Here is a 23,499-nt window from a genome sequence, read left to right as displayed (position 1 = left end):
GATCATGAGTCGATGCTGCAATCGTTATGAGAGCTGCAGCCATTGTAGTTTTTCCTGACACTCAGAAAAGGCTGTGGGTGGTAAGCTTAACATCCACAAACCTATCTAATGGTTTTATAACACCACAGACCACAGGGTGGCATTTTAGAAAACAGGGTCCCAGAGTGGGGAGAGTCTAAAACCCCGGCTGGTGATCACACCCCGAAGTGTGGATGGCAAAGGCGATCATCTATGGAAAAAAAGAGGATGTAACCGCAGTCCGCAATGTCATCAAATAACCACAACAACCACGGACTACAAGCACCGGTCAAGCTGCAGAAGCTACTGTCAGTAGCAGCAGGAAGAGCAGGGGCCAGAGACCTATAGAACTCATAGTTATATTTGGGTTTAAGAGCAACAATAAACAAAAGACAGAAGTGAAAAAATATATAATCCACTTGTCTTAGAAGAAGCCGTTCAGTGGCATTCAAATCTCGGCCGGTCCTTCCTTTGTGGAGTTTGCATGTTTGTCTGGGTACTTTGATTCATTCCCAAGGTCCAAACCTCTTGCATGTGAGGTTAACTGGTGGACAGAGGATCCCCACAGGTGTCAATGTGAGTATGTGTGGTTGTCTCTCCCACTTTATTTGTCCTGTGATAAACAAGTGGTGAGTAACATGTCTCCACTATTAGTGAGCTGAAATCAGCTCCCACGGTATAGAAGATGGATGGACATGTAGAACTCATAGAAATACATGGTGAAAATTGAATCTGCAGATCAGTAACATGTTAAGGATAATTATGCTCACTGACAAACTGCTCAAAAAGATTCAGAAAATTGTTAAAACTTAAACTGCAGGAACATATTTGAAAATATAGGCACCTTAAAACAAACAAACAAGAGATTTGCTGATAAAAGGCAAACCAAGAGCAGGATGGTGGCTAACTCAATGAGGATTTGGTTTGGGATTCAAATGAGTTGCCTGGAAATGTTCAACTCAATATTCAACTCAATCTCACCTCGGTCGTTTTTATACTGTTTCCACAAAATGACAACCACTATCATCTGGTTTAAATCCTTGGCTTTAAAAGTGGATTTCAGTGTTTGATTTAATCATAACGGTGTACCGTTTCCTGCTTTTAAATGGCTTGCTGAGATGTTACAGGATGTTGACTTGAGAATATGACAGCAGACGAGCAAGAAAATCAAACTGCACATATTTGCTCAGTTGGAGATTTCTTCGCATTAGAAATGACAGACAGATTGACACTTTTCGACTGTTTTTTTTGTTCACTCACAGAAAATCCTGTTTCATTTTGTACTGCAGTGGCGGCTGCTCTATCATTCAGTGCAAGGACTATTGTATCCAATGACTTACTGTCATATTATATAGATCATGTAAATCTGCACTCACAATCGCAGTCTTTTTTTCAAAAGGTTTTAATCCTTTTGGTTTGTTTCCTGTGGCAGTGTAGATCTATGAGGGATGTTTTCTGAAGAATGAGGGTTTGTCACACAGTCAGCCAGCTTACTTTAGGATCAGACTGGGGGAGAGCCATTTGTCCCTGATGTCACGTCACTTTGTTCTGGGTTATTGCCATTTGGCATGAGTTGACTTTTCCTTTTTGTTCATCTTCAGTGTTTCCTACTCTGGCTTTCTTCTCCCGACTGAGTCATTCGTTCCTCTCTTTGTGCTGCTGTCTCATTCCTCCCTTCTCCATGATTGGTCTAGACAGAAGGAAAAGGTGGGAAAAGAAAGTAGCTTTGTATTAAATTTCTCCCTGCTCCTCTCTCTTTTACAGGTGGCCCATCCCGTTGGTCCTCCCCTCCGTGTGACTGCTGCTGCAAGAACCACAAAGGCGATGGCGAGGGCGAGAGTGGCACCTCCTTCAACGAGCTTTCCACCTCCAGCTCTGAGAGTCAGTCGGAGGCCAGCTCTCCGCAGGGAACCGTCATCTGCGGCCCGGTCAGCCGCCAGTCCCACCCACACGCCAACGTCCAAACCCTGGACAGACCACTGAAAAAGGGCCCAGTCGCCATGCTCCAGCAGTCCGAACAGCGGCGGAAAAGTGATCTGTTACGCACGCTCACGGCCAGCTCACGCGACACCAGCACCTGCAAGAAAAGGCCCACGAAAGAGAAGCTGACGGCAGAGGAGGAGCTGGAGAAGTGCATTCAAGACTTCCGCAAGATCAAGATCCCGGAGCGGTTTCCCGAGAGGAAGTACATGTGGCAGGCCGACTTGTTGAGAAAGTACCGCCTCTGAGCCAGGAAGCTGGACTGAGGAGTGAACACATGAGGCCAAGGATCAGTTTACGTGTTTTTTGATCATGACTTTTAAAACAAAAATGGAGAAAACACTGTTTGAATTAGCTTCATGCCCATAGGTTGAACATCTACACTGGAGCTAAAAAAGTATCCTGAACACGGTTCTCCTCTTGACGTATGTGTATGTGTGTGTGTGTGTGTGTGTGTGTGTGTGTGTGTGTGTGTGTGTGTGTGTGTGTGTGTGTGTGTGTGTGTGTGTGTGTGTGTGTGTGTGTGTGTGTGTGTGTGTGTGTGTGTGTGTGTGTGTGTGTGTGTGTGTGTAGTTTAGGCCTACTGTATCTACTGTAGGCATGTGCTGTAACTTGCTGAATGCTTCAGAGCTTTGAATAATTTATCCTAGAAGGCCAGTACAAGTGGACTAAAGATGTCCACTCGACAAACTGAAGGCTTGTTAATGGTCACATCTGGGGTTACTGATGGCTACTGGACTACACGTACAATGCCATCCGTCATCATTTCAACGGAAAAAAACGAACAAAAAAAAAACATCACAGCAGCCAGAGTTTCAGTCCAAAAAACACAAACAGTGATTTAGTTTGTGAATGTGTCTGTTTCTGTATGTGTGTGTGTGTGTGTATATGCGTGTGTGTTTGCACCCAGGTGGCCTAGAGGTCATGGATAAATCTGCATCGGGACCCATTAATAATTCATGCTGTTCCGACAGTGCTCTCACTATAAATACATGCAGAGATCTCTGCTGCCACGGTGGCGTAAACAGCTGGGTTTCTCACGTTACTTTTAAGCAACATTTTTGGACTTCTGAGGCAGGAGGAGGTTGAATTTTCATCAGCATCCCAATTAAATTCCCTTCTTCAAATATGACCTCTCTTGCAAACATACCCCAATTGATTTATTCTATTTATTTGTTAATATTTTTTGCTGGTTGGCTATATGTCGAGGGACACCCAGGATACTGTGTGAAGGATGAGGAAAGAGCAAAAGGATCAAATGTAATTATGAAATCACAAGGGAATACAAAAGTTTATAGAAGTACAGCAAAGTTGTTGAGCACATAGAGCTGCACACACTTTTCTATCGTCAACATTTCAACTCGATCTGCACAATCACATTCATTCTCACACACGGAGCAGTCTCATATGTTTCAATCCTTGTTCAATATGACACCTGCAGTAAATTCAGTTAGCACGTGAAGGGACTGCTGTAAAACTGTCAATGCAGACCGATGCTTTCCACGCTGACTGTTGATAAGATAATCAATAGTTATTGATGATTGGGTCCAGTGATGGAGCTGATCAATGCAGCTCATGTTTACTGTTGCTAATGAAGCTCCCGAGTCACTGACAGAGACAAACGACTTACATATTCAATAAAAAGTTTGCCATCATTCATTTAGTCATTTATGTACTCCTGGCTTTGTCAGAGCCGAGGGGGTGTGTCGCACTGGAGACAAAAGACAGTGCGCAGCTACATTATGAATGCACAACTCAAGAAACAATTTAAATAAAGAACAACAAACGCAGACGGAAAATTAAAGTGCTGAAGGGATAATGTGCTTCACCAAAACATTTAGCGTGTTATTGCAGTTTGAAAAATCATTGTGTGACTCGGCAAAAGAACACAAACATTCAGTACTGTTGCAATCGCAGGATATTCATTTGTATTTATATATTTATTTATGAGAATAGACTTATAAAAAGTCATATTGAAAAGTGAAGACATTGTCGAAGGTCTGCGCCCATTGTATGACCGTTAACAGGAGAACAAATGTGAATGCAAAGAGAAACAATTATAACTTCAAATGTTAAAACTACATCCTGATGTGTAGGGAAATCTTGCTTAACAGACAACTCTCATTAAAGAAGTAAAAAAAGGAATTGCAGAATTAATTCCCAATGATGAAAGTCAGAGAGACCAGAATGAAAGGCAAAAATGGAGATTTTGACAAAGAAAAGTTAACAAAGAGCAGAGGAATGCGATTAAAAAACAATCACTCCTTTACGAAAAGCACACACAAAAATGAGATTAAATATATGCATATTATAAAGTTATACAAAGATCAGTTTATTCAAAATATCCCTGAAATTGAAATGTTTTATTATACCTATTTTTCTAGTAATATACTTTTATTTACCATAGTATCAAGATCCCTTATATTTCCCATTAAATGTATTTCCTGTAAGGTAGTAGGAGATTGACAGATATATTCAGCTTGAGTTCAGTGAAAATGGTTGCGGTAGGTGTTTGATACAAACCAACCATTCTCCTCGTCTCAATACAGTGACCACGGCCTATTTTTCTACATTGCCGGAATATTACATTTTCATTTTCAAGTCATTTATCTGATCAATTGAAGTTGAAATACGTTTATCCGGACTACATATCATGTGTAAATAAACACCATAAATCATACCTACAACCAGAATAATGTATTATACTCTCTGTAGATAACATGCAAATCCATGAAGCGATCCTCCTACTCTGCTCTTCTTAGTGATGCAGTGGGCTGACGCTAATGTAATACAGCCATTCTTGTTTTCATTTAGCGCCGGGCCATCAGGGATGAAAGTAAATATAATACACACCTATAACACATTACTACAACAAATGATACGCCAGTCACTTTTCGAGACGACATTGTCACAAAATGGAATGTCAGCAGATTTGTGTCACGGTCCCGCGGAGGCTGGAGGATGACTGCCTGCATGACATCGCAGCAACCAGCTTTAAAATGTAAATTTGGAAAGTATAAATATTAACAGAAATAAAAAGGCTAAACGTATATATTAAAAACACTAAAATGTTTAACTGTAGTTGTGGACCTGTTTTTTCTTTTTCAGCGTACAGTGCAGTGTTAGGATAGTCATGTGTTTTTGGTGTTTTGGCTCTGTACTTCAGATCTGTAATAAACGACTCAGGTTACTGGATTTCAGCTTTTTACTTTGTTTTGAGAGTGTTCCGATCCATTCCTGGCTGAATAGTCCGTGCATCCACCCATCCCTCCGGTTAAAATGCAGTAGAGCAGGACATCAGTGGAGATTCGTGGGGATGAAGACGGCCAATCGAACAATGATTTGCAGGGCGTGTCTCAGTCGCTGACCATAATGTGGTGCAGTGGTTTAAACTCCCGCCTCGTAGATGAAAGATCTTTGTTTGATTCTCGGCTCGATGACTTTCCTGAGTGCAGTTTGCATGTTCTCCCTGTCCATGTGTGGGTTTTCTCAGGGTACTCCGGCTTCCCCCCACATTCTGATTCCTAACATCACATCAGCGGGAGGTGTGAATGTGTGTGCGTGGCTGTGTGTTGACCCTGTGATGGTGTACCATGCATTTCAGGTGGGATCAGCTCCAGACCCCCTTCGCAACCCCATATTTAGTGGTTTTAGAAGATCGATGGATGTTTTACACTTTTCACTGCAGCTGCGAAGTTAAAGCTGACAACATCACAGCTTATTGGAGTGCTTTGTCTTATTTCAGATCAAACTCTTATCCTCAGTGCAAAGCCAAGTTACAGAAACAATGACTGTACCATATATGAGTTTTTGTACAGGTGGGCTGTGTTCCCAGATGGTTTGCTTGGTCTGAACCAAAGGTAAAATACACAGAGGCCAAACACATGTGTGCCTCTGGTGGATCTTATGTATTTATTTATTTATTTTATGAGCGATAAATGACTGAATCAACATTTTTCATCTTCAAACCAATAAATACAGTTAATATCTAACTAAAACACAGTTAGGAAGTGAACGTCTTTGATTGTTTCACAGCATTTTCTTTAGTGAAAGTTGTTTTTATTTTCCATTTACAGTGGTCTTGTGCTGTTGATATTCAGATTTAAAGTGAGAAAGTCAGTTGATTTAAGAGACAGTGTTTGCCTAACTCCTGTAATGTATCAGTACTGTTTACATTTAGATCATTCAATAACAAGGTTGGTCAGTCATTGAAATCTCTCTGCGAGCATTAAAAAAAAAAATTTTTGTTGGGGTTTCCTAAACTTGGATACTGTTGAACAGAAACAGAGTGAAGATAAATACCGAGACACATGGTGGCCTTCTAGAGTAGACTGCAGCTGTTTTTGCACATTATATAAAGTTAATACAGAAACACAAAGTAGAAAGTATTTGAAGAAGAGATAAACCTGTCAATCACTTTACCTGCACAACACAGCCACAAATAATGAGTCTGTCATGACTGAAGCATTTGTTGTATTGTAGAATAAGCTGACCACCTTCAGGGTACAAAATATTCAGTCCCTGATGTGAACAACAGATGATGTAACTTTAATTGTGAGGGAACGATTGCAATTTTGTTCCAAGTCAAGCGTGATGTATGAAAAACTATGAGAGCGTGCATCGATGTTAGGTTTGTCAATTTGTGTTATTTTTAACGTGGCCCCGACTGAAATCTGTGATTTATTTATTTATTTATTTTTTTTAAGTTAAAGTCACGCCCTGTCAATGGAGCCTGTGGACACGGCCACAGTCCCCGTTATGTTCCTCCTGCCTTTAATGAGCCTGCGAAACTCAAAGGAAACCGTGTTGTTCCAAGGCCACCGCGGCAGACCTGGCACATGCTGTTTGAAACAGAAGGGCGTCTGTTTTGATGTATGTTGTTCTGACACAGTGAAAAAATGAAAAATAGAAAAAAAAAAACATAAAAAAAATGTTCAGAAACATTGTGAGCATGTTGGTATACAAAACTTAACAGATTTAACTTAGTCTGTTCTTGTGAAAAAAAAAATTATGTTAAAAACTGATATTTGACTGGAAAAAAAAGAGAAAACTCAACAAAAAGAAAAAAGATAAGCACAAATGTGTCGATGGTGTCTGCTGTTTCTCCACAGGTGTATAACATTATGAGATTAAAAAGTCAACTCTGCAGTGTGACTGAGCTCCTGCGAAACAGAGCAACTCTCATCGAGGGCATAGAACACCTGGAAAAGTTTTCACACCAAAAACTATAGCAAAAATATTAAATAACATCACAAAAATGGCACAGAAAGTGAGAAGTCTGCGCTGAGACCACATCCTATACATTGAGCTCATTCCACAAATGCATGTTTCTAACCATTTAAATGAACTAAAAGAACTTTCCCACAATTACTGCCAGAAACTATAAATAATCCACTTAATGATAATAACAATATTATCGTACATTTTTTATCTTTAGTTTTTGGATTAATGAAAGCCTGATTAAAGACACATAGGTAGATCTCAATTGTCAAACAGTGGTGGTGAGAGCTGCTCTGAGTTCTAGGAGTGATGTCCTGTGACTATGTCTGCATTTAGAGACAGTGCAATTCATTTGAGAGTCTTTAGATACCAAGCATATAGTAATTTTGACAATGTATGCATACAACTAATAAAAAGAGACATTCTGTACAGCGACCTGTGAGTTGCCTTTCTGCTGAAGAAAGCTTTTTTTTATTTTCTTTTGTCTGTTTTGTGCGGTCGCGTTTACTGTCCGTCAGGCATCAGAACAGGCCAGCGGTGCTCCCAAATATATATATTCTTCATTTGGGATCATATGTGGAACTCAGTGTGAGCTGCCCCACATGTGAATAATTAAAGTTTTGCACTACCTGGATTTGCTTGTCAGACTTTAAAGCAGATTTTTGTGGTTCGTTTCAAAATCCTATGACTTTACATCTATCGTTGCTGCATGTGTTGACCAGCTCCGACCACAGGGATTAAAGTGTTGCCGATACGTGTTTCTCCAAACAGTGAATAAAATGAATGTCAAAGTTTAGGGGCCGTTACTTCATTGATTCACCAGTGAGTGGGTCAGAGGGCAAACTTTAGTAGCAGTATTAATTACAAGGGGACCGTAAAGAAAAGTAGGTGTGGGACTATAAAGAATGAGAATGTCTGCATTGGGGGAGGTTTGATTGATCTTCGCACAGGATTTCAACCTGGGGGCGAATATTCATATTGCCAAGTGAAAGTGCGTGTCTAAAAACTGAAGTAGTGACTGGAATTGAATAATAACATAAAAGGCATTAATAATAATGATTATTCTAAAACTTTCAATGGTAAGAAATGCAGATTCAAAGACTTTCTAACAGAGAACTTAAATGTTGCATGCACAAAGTACTTCACAATGAATATAAAGACATGTTAAAAGTTAAAGCCACACCTGGCCACAGAGGCACAGCATGGTCTTATCTCCAAAGTGATTCCTTGGTTTTTCTACAAGCAAGAAACCTTTTCTCAGATTTTGATTCGATCCATGAAGGGAAGCTCTGTCTCAATATTAGCGTGTCATTTTTTATTATGGTAAGGAAGAAGGTTTGGCACACTGCTCATTGATACAGTATAAATGTGAAACCAATACTAAATACTAAAATACTAAAAACAAAAGTAAATTTAAAGCTATTTGGCTCCATTGATTTAAAGAAAAAAGAAAAACCTACTTCCTCCTTAGTCAGCAGAAGTCAAAATAAAGCTCATAGAATAGATTTTCCACAAGAAGTATTCAATAATATGTACGTATTTAATGACTTTCTTAAGCGATAAACATTTATTTGACACATTTTGAATTATTGAAACCTGGTTTTTATAAACACATTTTTCAGGAATACTCAATGCCAGCATTCTTCTAGAAACTGACTTAAAGGATACTCTCTTTAATGGTTAGGTCTTGATTATGGCATGAACTGCCTTTAGAAATCACAATTAGTGTCCTTATGCTACCTGATGACAAATGAAATGCAAAAGGTATTGTTGGAGAAGTCTATACCACTTTAAAATATAATAATTAAAAATGTCTGAAATGTCTTTTTTAATGCTTTAACGTATTCATGGCAGAGTCAATCTCGCTTCTGTTAATCTGTACAGCTAAATGCTTTGAAGTTTACTTGAGATGACAATGCATGTCATCACATTCTGCTTTTGTCACAGGCTTCAGCAAACTCTGGCTCAGGGGCAAGCTGTCGAGATAACACCGGTACAGTTAGGGGCATCACTGAAAGGTCAGGTGGAAACAGGCTGACAGTGGAAAAAGAGCAAACAAACAAAAGGCTGACAGGAAGAAAAAAAAAATTTCTGAGTCTGGGAGAAAGGCAAGAGCAGGTAATCAGGGAGGAGTCATCAGCTAAAGCGCTAAGGCAGCCTTGACAAACAATAGACGTAAACAGCCTGGCATATATGTGCTGAGAAGCTAATGAGGAAGTTTGATGCAGCTGCAGACACACACAAGTGATCCGCTGAAGAAAAGAAAAGCCCGACGATGCTGTCTGCAGGGAAGGTTAGGTAAGCAGGATTTGAAATGACAGGCAAGTGAAGCAAACATCCACACCAAGCAGAAAACACACAATACACTCGCAAACCGCAGGAGCTCACATTTTGTTTATGATCAGGGTGTGATGTTTTAAATTAGTATACAAGCGCATTTGCCTACTTCAACCAAAGAATGTTAATTAAACAGTGATAGGAAACAAGGTTCTGTTAGTGTGAGCAAGACGCTCATCAAGAAAACGTTCACTTTTTAACCACTGCAGTGTCCACAAACATCAGGTTCAATTATTTCAAGCAAATGCACGTCTGGTATCTCTGATAATTGTAATCCCTCCATTCCCCAAGTGTGAACTCTTCCCATACTCAGAACCATGTGGAAATTATTAAAATGAGTTAGCAGTATATGTCACAAGGGATAAGGACCCAGAGGCCCAGTCCCAATGTTGCTGAGTCCAATTAGGCTCAGGATTGTTCCACTCTGAAATAAACAATTCTTGGTGGGTTTATTTTTTTTATTTATTTTTTTAGCACAGCTTTTTTTGTACATGTTGTGTAAGACTGCAGTGCTCCAGAAATTCACAGCATTCAGATGTCAACAAGGGAAGTCAGAAATCCCAAGAGAAATTTAAAAATGGGAGGACACTGTGCAAAGAAGGCCACTGTAAACCCAAAAAAGAAATGCTGAATGAAGAAACAGACCAGTGTTTGAAATATGTTCATCCTTTCAAAATGCCCCTTCATAGAACTTAGTCAATTTTGCAAGCTTTCTCTGATCTTTGAGATAATGTCTGTTAGGAAAGATGTAGATCTTTGGGCAGCCACTGAGACTTGACCAGAACGTAATCAGCTATAAAAAAAAAAAAAAGAAAAAAAATGCGAATAGGGAAGCAATCATGATGACATTTTTCTTTCCACTGAGTGATGCAGATACTCATAAAAAACAAACAACCTCAAGATAGCCACAACATCTAAAAACAGCTCATCTTTTACTTGTGCAAATGCCCTCTGACAATATTCAAGACAATTAAATCATCTATTTAGCAGTGACATATGGGGAGAAATTAACTTTTTCTGCCAGACGAGCTCATCCCTGGACAATACAGTTAATTATACCAATTTCAAAGTCACAGCCAGGAAGAGAGTGTGGTTTTGAGAGAAGAATGCATGTTTTATGTCCGTCTTTGTAGCTGCCAGCTTTCTGTGGATGAGGAGAGAAAAGTGGGAGAGAGTTTGCATGACGGGCTTAAAATAGCATCAGTGGGATCAGTTATCTTCTAGAGATCAAGGAACGAGGGGTTGCATGTGGCGTGAGCCTGTGATGAAGGGACTGATAAAGTAGGATGAAGGGTGTGGACAGAGGTGCAAGGGAGAGGTGATAAAGAGCACTGAAAGACAGAAAGGTATTGAATTAGAATAAGACGTGAGAAAAGGGGCACGGTGAGGTCGAGGTGACAAGTGGAAGGGTGAACGTTAGATGAGATGAGCTGGGAAATAATCTGAAGGCAGAGAATGCTCAAGGAATGAAAACGACACATGAAACATAGTTTACAGAAATAATGAATAAGAGGAGAAACTTTACAGCAAGGCGGGGGGAAATAACCAGAACTCAGGTGTGGAGACAGGTGAGGGAGGAAAGGGAGAACAGCAAAGAGCAAAAGAATATCGGTAGCAGGAGGGGAGGTGAATAAGGGGAAATAAAAGATTAAGAGGTAGGGGAAAAAAAACAAAACAGGTGGGAGCGCACAGTCTGTGTTTGCTGTCAGCATCCATCTCCCAGATAAGAACACCGGCTACATGATCTGTTTCCCAGCATTACAGATGAAAGCGAGCGCTCCTTGCACTGCAATCAGATCAGCCGGGTGTATCGCCATTGTTGCCACCAGCCGGGATGATTTTCTCGGCAACCCAGCTGAATGATGCATACTGCCAGGCATTGTGGAGCAAACAATGGTACAAGCCTTTGTGCACAAAAGGCTGATCCAGCTTCAGCTGTGTCCTGGAGCCACAATCACATTGACAAGATTAGTGAGACGGACATTTAATGCGTTCGTCTCTTTTTCTCTTCTGAACTGAGCCAAGCTAAACATTACTCCAGGTCTCACTGTGGAATGGAAGCCACACAAAAGGTAAGGCAAGCTTGTTAATATACACAGCGGCATGTTTGTTGGTAAAGAGCAAACAGCAGCAATTACAACGCAGAAAGGTCTGCAAGATTTAATGGGCTTTCATCCATCAAGTTCGGAACTGTTTATCAATTCACAGAGCCATTTACCTTTCTTTTCAGGATTTAAATTAGTCAACTTCAATATCTTTCAGACATGGAATCTTTTAGGTTCACACTTAGATGATGTACATAACTTAAAAAATTCTTTAAAAAAAATATACAGACACATTTGCAATAACCAACCAGAAACTTTTTATTCTCATAGAGTTTGTTTTAATAAAATCCAAGTGATTTAGACTCTGTTTACACAACATTTCAAATGAAAAGGCGTAGTTTTTGCGTCTTTGTTTCAGAAAAGGTTTTCGTTTACATGGCAACATTTTGAAAATGATATGAAAACATTAAAAATGATGCATGTCAGAAAAATGATGCATGTCAGGGAACAAGTGGCCATTGTTTGTTTTTGTAATGAAATCAAACACACATGCGGACAGGCTCTAAACATTAACAATGGCAGAGGACATGGACATTTGTGGAGACAGATGGAACTTATTACGTGTGACTCAACTATAAAACTATAAAAGTCATGCCCTGTTGGAAGCTGCCATTGTTGTCCATCTACTTGCATCCAGTCAGAGTCTCTCCACCATTTCCATCAGATCCTCCACCACTCTGGTTCGTTGCTCTGTCGAACAACTTTGACAAAGTTTTTGTACCATTTTGTACCAGGATGCCAGGATTCCAGGCACTGCTGACACTAACTAGCAACTATCAGTTGATATCGGAATTCTTTAGAAGTTTAAAATTAAGAGATGTTGTTAAACATGTTTAACAGCTGTCACACTTCATAAATGATACAGATCTAAGATGATCATGTGGGTAAGGTTGTTCTATATGATCATGTCATACCTTTGACATTATATATTCAGGTCTAAATAATTGTTCTGAACTGCACTTGTTCCTTTTTTGAAATTTTTCATTTCTTGCCATGAGAGATGAAACTATGTTGGTTTATTTTTTGCATTTTGAAATGCTGGGGGTGCACTTACTCCTCCTTGTAAATGTTAACAAAATGCTGTCCTCCTATGATTTGTAAGCTTTATTTGCTAATTTTGTGTCCTGCTGCCCCCCGCTGGGCCGCAGCCTGCTGGCTAAGCTGTCAGTCAGAAACGCCAGCATGTCTCCCTGGACTACGGCAGGACAAATGATGCCGTCTGGTATTTTCCACAAAGGCCACAACTGTTGATAATTCATAAACAGATGAGTTATTGGCATTCTCTTGGACTTTATTTATTAATTTCCGCATAGTACAGTGCTAACGTGAAAAGCACATATGGGTTTGAGAGTATTTGTAGTTCGAGGTAACACGATACCGCGACACACCACACATATGTAACATGAATGTAAACAAAGTCACTTGCCAAGTATTACATTAAGTAGTTTTGCAAATGTTTTTTTTTTTTGAGACAGAAAACACATTCTCTCTCTCATCTTAATACCTCTAACAATAGACGTGTGATATAAGCGCTGCCGTGAATAACACTAGTGTGTGTTTACAGCACAAGTCCACTGGGAACTTCAATATACTCATTCTGTCCACTGCAGGCCTGAGGGTTATTATGTCATGCATCTTCTCGTTGCTCATACGTTTGGGGCCGAGTTATTGATTTAAGGCATACGATACATCAAAACAAGGACAATTTCTTTGTTAAATATACATGAGTGGTATTTTTAGCTAAACTGCAGGGAGAAAAATTGATATTTTAAACTGACGACAAGGATGTATCCACGGAGGACATTCAATCTGCATATGTTGTTTTATCTGTCAGTTTCCTCTCCTCCTAAACTGGCTCTTGCATACAATTGGGGTATATCGGAGAGGAACACATGGAAACACAGAGGAAATAGAGGAGAGGAGAAGAGACAGATAACAGCCACACGTGACAGTTTGCCAAGAAAAGCGTCTGTTGCTGTTCTGTAGGTTGGAGATTTTATTATTAGTGGAGACCCTGTTTAGGCATTTTGGGATGAAGACAGCATTTTTCAGCATTTTGCTCCTTTTTTATAAAGCGATCATTGTGGAAGCTGTAAACATTTAAGGAGTCAAAGTTCATTCTCAGTGCCATGGAGTCAACAAGGTGTTGAAAATGTTCCTGATATTTTGGACCATATTGATGTGCCAGCTGCACATATTTGCTGCAGGTTTGTTAGATGAATATGCATGATGTGAATTTCCAAAGGAGATTATTGAAATGTTGGGTCTATGCAAGTCTTTTCAGTTTAGTAAACTTTTGTTATGTAAAAAAAAAAAAAAAAAAAAATGACAGTACCCAGATGATATAGTCTGTTATTTTACTGTAAATAACCATAAGACGATGGTCTGCAGTACTGCTCACATAGGCTGAATGACCAACCAATGCTCAACTGATACTAAGAGGCCCGAAGTGTGCCAGTAAAACGTCTCCATGCACTATTTCACCAGCAGCAGCCTGAACCATTGATACACGAATAATGGAAGGATGGATGTTTTGAGCCTTCCATCTGAATATGGCATCAGAAATGGAGACTTATCAAACCAAGCAGAGTTTTTACAAGCTCTCATTGTCCAATACTGGTGCAAAGTGCGGCCTCAGTTTCTGTCTCCAAACTGAAATGAGTGGCACCCACTGTGGTCTTCCGTTGCTGTAGCCCGTCAGCTTCATGGTGAAGACGTGAAGACGGTGATTATGTTCTACATACTTTGGTTGTAGCGTGTAGTTGAGTTACTGTAGCTTTTCTATTATTAGCTCTGTGGGGTCCTTCAGCACATCCACAACATGAGCCTGAATCTCCTCCCGTGTTGTGGAAGATTGTTCCTGTGGCGAATGCATCTCTACAAAAATATACTTTATTCTGATGATTGAAACTGTCATGCACATTGAAAGAATAGTCCTCTATTTTTTTTTTTTACATATCAGGATTTTAATTCATTGGTTAAATTAATTGGCTCATTAAAGTTGTTTATTTAATTTCGATGCATTGTTTTAACATCAACATGTTATCCAACACTGAAAAATAAAAAAAATGTTCAACCCCTTACTACTCCAGCCTGCATAATATATCAGTAATGAGTACGGGTCACATTTAAATCACATGAAAGCCTTCCCTTACAGAGCTACTTTAGCTTTGAGAAAATGGCTGACACACTACTTTCAGATGTAACTAATTATTTGCATTGATTTGGGTCACAACCCCAGTCCATTAAGCCAATTGAAATAATGTGCACATTTTAAGGTTGGGGGTGTAAATGTTAAAAGCATCTGCTGCGTAGGGTTGTGGAATGAGAAGATTGTGGTTTTTCTGTAGTTGGTAGTTTGAATGTGGGGAAAGAAAGACAGACAGGCGATTCAGCACGTCGATGTGACAGCCCCAGAAAGAGTAATAGAAAATTATGCTCAATTAAAAGCACCGCCATATTGGAAACAGGCTTGACTGAAAAGTTAAATGACTTGTGTAAACATTTATGTCAATAAAAGTCAAAAGGAAGGTCAGACAAAATGCCCTGCAGAGTAAACATTACAGGGGGGCGGATGGCACGGTCATCAGTTTGAAGTGAATTGCACTCAGCTCTTTATGATGCAGTACATCAAACATTCACTGTCACTTTTTATTGTATTAACACATTATCGCACAATAAAGCATCTCGGGCAGACAACAGAGAGACACATAAATAAGACTGCACAGCAGCTGCAGCCCACACACAGAAATTTTTTTTTCTATTCTCTCTCTCTCTCTCTCTCTCTCTCTCTCTCTCTCTCTCTCTCTCTCTCTCTCTCTCTCTCTCTCTCTCTCTCTCTCTCTCTCTCTCTCTCTCTCTCTCTCTCTCTCTCTCTCTCTCTCTCTCTCTCTCTCTCTCTCTCTCTCTCTCTCTCTCTCTCTCTCTCTCTCTCTCTCTCTCTGACAGACAAACACAGCCGAGCGCGGTCGCTAGGCGGTCGTTAACGGCCTCTCCATGGGAGCGACAGGGAGCTATAACAATCAGTGAGTTTGTTGTTGTGCTCATGTGTCTGAATGTCACACTGGAAGACTTGTGCTCCACAAAGAGATGAAGTGTTCCACATCCAGCTTATGTCGCCTGTTCATTTCCAGTGCAAAACAGGAGAAGTCCACTTGGCCCCCATGTCACATTGTCTGGACTTTTTCAGAGCTGAGTAAGGCCCTTTGTGGTCGCAGCACAAACCTTCACAAACAGCGAAATGCTGTGCACACCTTACAGAGGGTAGAAGTTCACCACGGGCCTTTCAGCATTCAGTCAGACCCAGCGAACACGTCTTTTCAACAGCTTTACAGGTGAGCCCCCACTTAGCAGTCTCCCCGGGTGGTGCTTTCTGTGAATGAATGAAGGTGGGTGCAACTATACGTTCATACAATCTCATCTGTTACCAGCCACATTGTGCAAAATGGATTTTTCAGACTTGGATAGGAGAGTGATATTGACTACAAAATGTCCCCCTCCACTGAGTTTTACAGCCACCACAATGTACGTCAAGCAAAACAATATCTTGTGCACAACTTTATCTACTGTACAAAAAACATGGACATATTGAAAGAGATAAATAAAGCTACAAGGAGCCATTACTTTGTCTATATAGAAGGAAAAACAAATGGAAGTAGAACATATAGTAGATTTACTTACAGAATGTGGAGCAAAATCTCATCTAAAAACCTCCCCTACTGGTTTACTACTATATTTAATTATGGCAACTGTTGAATTAATACAGTAAACCCTGAATCTGATCTGAATTTGCATCCATCAGTATTGATTAGCATTTTTATTTTCAACATCTTACATTTTTATGTAATTAATGGCTCAAAGTCTGTTTATCTTGAGAAACAAACCACAACACTTTTAACCAAAGAAACCTGCTTTTCCTTTGAATTACTTCCCTCAAGTCATTTGGAAATGATTTCCCGCTATTGTACGACATCTAAAACTTTACACTGAGTTTCTTTTACTTTTTGGTTCACAACCTCTTTAATGTGGTCTTTTGCAAATGGTGCTACATTTAGCTTAGCAGACCTGAGTGAAGTGATTTAATCTATGCTTGTATTTCTTTATGTTTCTCAAGCTTGAAAATCTTATCAATATATGTACACTGATAATGCAGTCATTTATTTTTTCATGACATATGGTATAATAATAATGTTTGAGTAGCTACTTCAGCCAATACTGCTGGTTGAGGTGGAGCTCATTTAAAATATGTTCTATGTATTAGACGTGGCTTTACTTTTTATTTTCTTGGCAAATTAGGTCCTGATTAACATTTTAATGTATCTTTTCTAATGTGGATGTTCATGATAGCATCACTGATATCTCAGCTCAGGTCTCAGTGTTGTTTTATGTTCGCTTTTCTTAAGAAATTTGCCTTAAAAAAGTCAATGTTTTCTTTGAAATTATTACAATTTGCTGGCCAGACTGGAGCCTCTTGTGAGTCGATTTTGGCCCACAGGCCTTACGTTTGACACTCTGGTCTAACAACCAGTTCAGTCGCTAGTGGTCCTTGATTAAAACTGACTTATGAATTGATAAAAACCAACAGATGACAATAACAAATATTTATACAAAGAGCCTGAATGCAGACAGTTCAAGCTCAGAGATGTTGCTAATTCTAACTGGAGTAATAATTCAGAATTGTAATAAGTCAGTAGGGTGGTAGTGTCAAAAGCATGTGAACTCTCACACTATGAAGCAAAAATATTAAATCCACATGTACAAGCAAAACCCTAGGGGCACACACAAACAGTGTCTACACAGTAGTCATTTAATATCAGACGCCCCGCAGGCTTGTAGCAGAAATCAATGAAAGCAGATGATTTACTAAAATACTCTGAGTCCATTGCTGTAATAAAGAAAGCCTCATGAAGTTTTAGTAACTGTGTCATACATTAATTGATTGCTTAACTTTTTTTTTATTACAGTCGAGTAAATGTAGGCCAAGAAAGAAGTTTATCAATGTACCATGGATGAGAGGAAGTTGAGCCCACTGGGAGTAGACTCAGTCACTTCATTCAATCCCACTTAAACCAGCGTCTATTTTTATCACAGTATTGACCTCATATATTTTTAGACACGATGAATCATCATATTTGGCAGTTTTCCCTATCAACAGCTTGTGCATTTTTTGTGGCTGATAGCAGAGAAATGAAGCCCATCAGCTTATGAAAGCAAAGGAGGAAAACAAAGCATCATTATCACCGATTGAAGGTCGTGGATCTTGAACTTTTTTGTTTTTCCAGAAGCAGTTATTATTAAATCGTATGACATAATGCCCAATTTAAAAAAGCCACAACAGAATTAAAAATGACCCCTACTGTGCTTTGTGCATGCTTCTATGGCACATTCCCAGTTGAAACTATGAGATACTTTATTTTCTCTATTCTCTCATGATTCTGCATGTTCTTAACTGTGGCTGGATAAGGAAACAGATCTGAAATTGTTATGAATTAAGTAAATTATTCATTAAAGAAAGACATTCTCACCACATGGTAGCTTGCACAGGATGTGCGTGCTCTTCCCAACACTTACGTTGAAAGAAAGGGAAAGAATCAACACAAAGCGCTTCCATTCTTCCTGGGAACCGCCTCCAGTGACCCTTGACCACTCCGGCCAATCACAGTGGACTCCTGTCCTCGACTCATCCTTTCCCAGGCAGACTCCAGTTTCCCAGGCTGTAGTCACTTCCATGTTTAAATATCAAAAGGCTATTGTCTCTGAGTATCAGAGAGGCCACATGGTAGAAAATGGAGGGAAAAGCATTCACCAGTATAGGAGAGAAACTCGGCACTATGTGTGAGGTATTAATATTACGCCGTGTCGTAATATTTAATGTGTTAATTAAAGTGCCCTGTGGGAATACAATCTAACATGCTTCATCTGCCTGGTGCAAAAATCACCATCTCTTAGCCTGCACACACTCGCATGTATGAGTGTGTAACCGTCGCCTTATATGCACATGAGCACATGATAAATTTAGTGATGGTTATACACATTGATATCACACCCTGTTAGCAACACCACAAGGCTGAGACTGTTTATGTAACCCACCGTCAAATTAATAGAGGATGCTCATTAATAAAAGCTCTGTAATTAGATGTGCTACGCATGGCGTGGCTGGAGAGCAAATACAGTATCACACAGGAAGGCACAGACTTGGCTCAGCTAAGAAATCATGTTGGATTGGTCCTGTCAAACCCTCAAATGTTTAGTGTGTGCAGATCATTTCAAAATGTGTTGTAGTTATTGATACCTATTGTCCATCAATATTCTAAATGGCTTCAAAATCCTGGTCCAAGGCACTGGAATCATCCCATCTGACCATGACAGAAAACAGGCTGCAGTGTGAACAGGTTTCCAGTCCATAAAACGTATCTATTACGAGTGATGCACTACATATAATTTTTTCAGCCAATATGAAAACCAGTATTTACAAATTGAATTGAATACAAAGTGGTGATTTCAACCCATTGAAAACTCACCGAAAGCCTTTATAATGTCACTCGGAGTCAGAATAAATTCTGCACATCAATTAATATATAAATATATGTGCACAGTTACTATAAATTGTGAAGACAGGTCGCGGCTAAAACCAGTTACATCCTGTGTTTAATTTGCTCAAAGCTCTTGTGTTTGTCTGTCTTGGAAGTTCAATCAAACTTTAATTGAATTGCACAAGTGAGGTGAATATTTATAAATATACTGAGCATGCATGTTTTGATACCCTTCAGGATGCTGTGGTGGATTTCTTCTTGTAACTGCTCTTGGGATAATGTCATGTAACAGAGTTCTTCTGTCAGGAATATTTATTGCAGCTTCAACAGAGACATACACAATGCAGACATCACAGGTCAATCTGCTCTGGGCATGTGCCCCAGCCATTCAACCTTCAAGTTAACATTTTAAGGGAGGCGGGGGTGAGGATACTGGTTACACCAGGGCGGGGAGTTCAAAAACACAGGGGTGAGAACCCACATGTGGTTCCCGTGCCTGTGGGTGAGAAACCCTTCTCACTCTCACCACCCTGGTGCAGCTGCACTGAAGCAAAGGGAAAACATGTCCGCTGAGTCTGTAAATAAATAAGGCCGGAGTCAAACAGACAGAAATAAAAACATTTTAGCAGGATACAGAGAAGAACAGAATTCTTCACATAATCTTTTCATAACAACGCGGAAGACAACGTTCACACTTTTTCAACTAGACAGCACGTGTTTGGGAAAAACATTGCGTTTACACTATTAATCAGTTGCCAATCAATCACCTAAATTCTGCTGCCCCTCACACAAATGCACATTGTTTGCACATGTAAGTCAGTGGAAAATTAAAGAAATGATCTACTCTCTTCTCAATACATTACAGTGGAGTCCTTTTATGTGTATACATTATATACTACACATTTAAAATAAGGCTATGCTTTGTAGTTCATAAATGTTCCCTTATCATGTATGTAAAAGAAAAAAGGAAAATGAATACCAATTTTCCCATCATCAATAGATTTCAATATTTTTGACCACCAGAGAGGATTTACAGTTGCATTGTACAGCTCCAGTGTGTGCACTGAATATAAAAAAAAACCTCCCCTACCACTACAGAGACAGATAAAGATGTCAGTAAGCTGTATTTAATGAATGTGTATACTTGTAAACTGCTGTCAAAGAGGGAACCAACGGTTTAAATGGGTGAGAACACTGGAGTGAGCCACGAACGTGCCCCGACAATTATTATTGTGTATGAAATGTGAAAGCTCAGCATGGCTCCACGGAGATTGTAAAAGGTCTGTGTTATGTTGGCAAGGTGAGTGCTTTTGAGATTAAGAGACGTTCAACTCCCCAAGCATCAAACCAGGGTCAGCAGCTTAGGGCAGATTGGTACGCGCAGGCAAATGAGTTACCTTTTCACATGAAGAGCTCATTAGTCAAGTTCATTCCCTAAACTGTAATATAGTGGTATGAAATCCAAAATTAATGTCAGCTGAAATCCTTACAAATTATATTCACAGCATGAATGCATGTTTCTCTGACACTGAAAAATAAATCAAAGACTTTGAAAAAAAAAAAAACCCAGAGGGAACCAAGGTATTGATGTTGAAATTGTTTTAGTCAGGAATGAAACATCGCTCCTTTAATGGTGCAGTAACTTTATATATATATATATATATATATATATATATAGCTCAAACTTCTGACTGGCACAGCTGATATGGATGTTGAAAACAATCATCTCTGCTCTGAATACTGCTGCCACTGTCACTGAATGCTCTTATGCTCTTTAGTTCACGAAAAAAGGGACGTGAAAGTTAGTTTATATTTCTTTTTCAATATTATATATTAATTATATTCTACTCTATTAATCAATTGAGAAAAATTTCATAATTCTGACTACAAAAATACAAAAATTCTATGAATTAAATGTATTTATCACAGTTCAAAAACCAGAGTGCTAGTGTATCTGCTTACGGAGCCAATAATAAATGTACATTCCCTGGATTACAGTTTTGCAGAGTGTAAAGCCATACTCCTTTATTTATGCATTATGCATGGTGTCTTAATTTCCCTTGGCTATGTCAGATAAATTGAATCTATCAATTCAGTGTATTTTTTAAATGAATGTGACAAAGTGCTGGATTATTCATATTGCAAAGGTGATTCTTATGCCAAGGACTGTTATCATACAATATTATAAATATTCTTCAAACTTACTATACCCATACATAATCAATCAATCAACTTTATTTATATAGCACTTTTATACAACAACGTAATACAAAGTGCTTAACAAGATTTAAAAACAGTGCAAAGATAAAATAGATAATTAAAAAGCAAATGAACACACACACGTGCACATGCAGACACACACACACATAAATGAAGACATGCCTGTTGATATGAAGTGATATGAAGACATGGCAGGGCACCGAGGACTAAGGTGAGGAAAAGGCCGCATTTCACTGGGGGCGGCACAACTTCTAACCACAGAGGGCGCCGCCCCTCAGATCCCCCCCTCAGCTGGGCAGACCAGCCAATCCCACCACATACGTACTACATAATGGTCCCTTTAACATGTATGTATAATAAGTAAAACGCACAAAAGACAAAATATGAACATAAATATGATGAAAGAAACAAAACAGTTGATAATACTATATGATGTCATATCGGCATAAAAATGAGGAGAACACAATGTGGTCAGACTCACAGACGTCACAGTCTAGTTAAATTGTGTTCATTTTGTCGTTCTAAATACAGATGTTATGGACTCTTTTTTATGACAGGTAAATGCAGGAAAAGTTTCCTATCTTGCTGACATGTTTTGACTGCATCTGCAGCCTTCCTCAGAGCGTCATCTGACGGGTGATGACGTTCCGGTCTTTAGCAGGTGACCGCCACGCCCCCCTCTGCTGTCCGCTGGTCTCTGGAGGATGGAATAGTGACAGTCTAGTTGGGAAGCGCAGTTTAACCTGGTGACAGGCCTTTTTCAATTTAACAATGGAAATATCTCAAAGTAAACATGGAAAAAGTTTAATTTAGGTAGAGGGAAAAGAGCCCTGAGAGTTGTTTGAATTTCCTCAATTGTTTGACGAGTTCATGTTTTCATAAGTTCAACAGAAAATCTCCTTTCGGTGGTTTTTGACTCTTGGATACCAACTTTGGACATGAAAAAACAAACATGCTTTTTCCAATTGGGTTTTAATGGTCTGGCACTTTCACACGCAGCCATTAATTCTTTGGAGTTCAGTGTTACTCTCAGAAAAAAGTGTTGGTGGGCAAAAAAAACAAGCTTTTTAATTTTCATTTTACAAACCAACCCCAGGCACCTCCAACATACGATGCTTTCTTCCTGCCACTGGGTGACAAATCGGACATAATAGTGCTAACAACTCGAGCACTGTGGCAGAACTCCAGCTTTCATCCACCCAATTAAATTGGCTCAGTCATCGCAGGAATGAGAAGTACGGGAGGTAAGGTACATCTGCACAAGACCCCCCCCCCATTCACATAGAATGTATTCACTGATTAAATCCAGACTCTAAATAGACAGGATCGAATGGGACAGCCATTTCTGTTGACAAGGCTTCATTTGAAAGGGAGAAACACTCTAACGAGGCTCAACCCAATCATCCTCATCCGAATGCCCGGGTCAGTGCTGTGACATCACTGTCATGGCTCCATTTCCATTTCAAGCCATCGTGGAGGAAGTTTCAATCTTTCCGCTTCAGCAAATCCTCTCCTTTCAACTATTGTTAAAGGCCAATGCACCGTAGCATTCAGAGAAAAGCCCCATCTCATAGAGCTCTCTATAAATAACTCCACAATTCATCTACCCAAGATTTCATAGATTTACTTCAGATAGATTTGCGTTTAACCAGATGCCTTTCAGCAAAGGCTATGAGAGGAACACGAGCACTAAAGGGGAATTAATGCTGATGGCAAGCACATGAAACCTGACCTGTGTACACATCAAGTCTGGAAGAAGAATTGGTCAAATTTCAATTTGCTAAATATTTTTTATTATTGATGTTGGGTTGTTGAGTGTAAATATTTATTTTAAATTCAGAGTTCAACAACATCTTCAAGTGAAAACAGAACTTTAGTTGCATTTTGGGTGCCTGTTTACACAGCAATGGTGCTTCGAGCCACTGAAAACGCAACTTCTTAAAAGTAACTTCCAAGGTGGGACTTTTTGAAATTGCTCTGACTCCATCTCCGTGGAAACGGGAGAAAACGTAACTTTTTCAAAAAATTTCATTACCGTGTTAATGGTGGAAAACACAACCGTAGCAGGGGGACCCTGCTACCCCATG

General features: G+C 39.5%; 1 protein-coding gene across 1 annotated transcript in view; it reads left to right on the top strand.

Moving 5' to 3' along the window:
• Window positions 1–2,246, top strand: part of kctd16b (potassium channel tetramerization domain containing 16b) — a gene marked incomplete at both ends in the record, with an annotated part of 85,074 nt that extends 82,828 nt beyond the window's left edge. The window contains one exon of the mRNA XM_080508815.1: window positions 1,783–2,246. Within this exon, the coding sequence (XP_080364941.1) occupies window positions 1,783–2,246 (464 nt within the window). The remainder of the gene's footprint in view (window positions 1–1,782) is intronic.
• Between the last annotated feature and the right edge of the window lie 21,253 nt (window positions 2,247–23,499).

This window comes from Blennius ocellaris (genome assembly GCF_963422515.1).
Source record: "Blennius ocellaris genome assembly, chromosome: 14".
In the NCBI taxonomy this organism is placed as follows: Eukaryota; Metazoa; Chordata; class Actinopteri; order Blenniiformes; family Blenniidae; genus Blennius; species Blennius ocellaris.
Note: the sequence above shows the minus strand (reverse complement) of the source record. Positions and strands in the feature narration are given on the sequence as shown.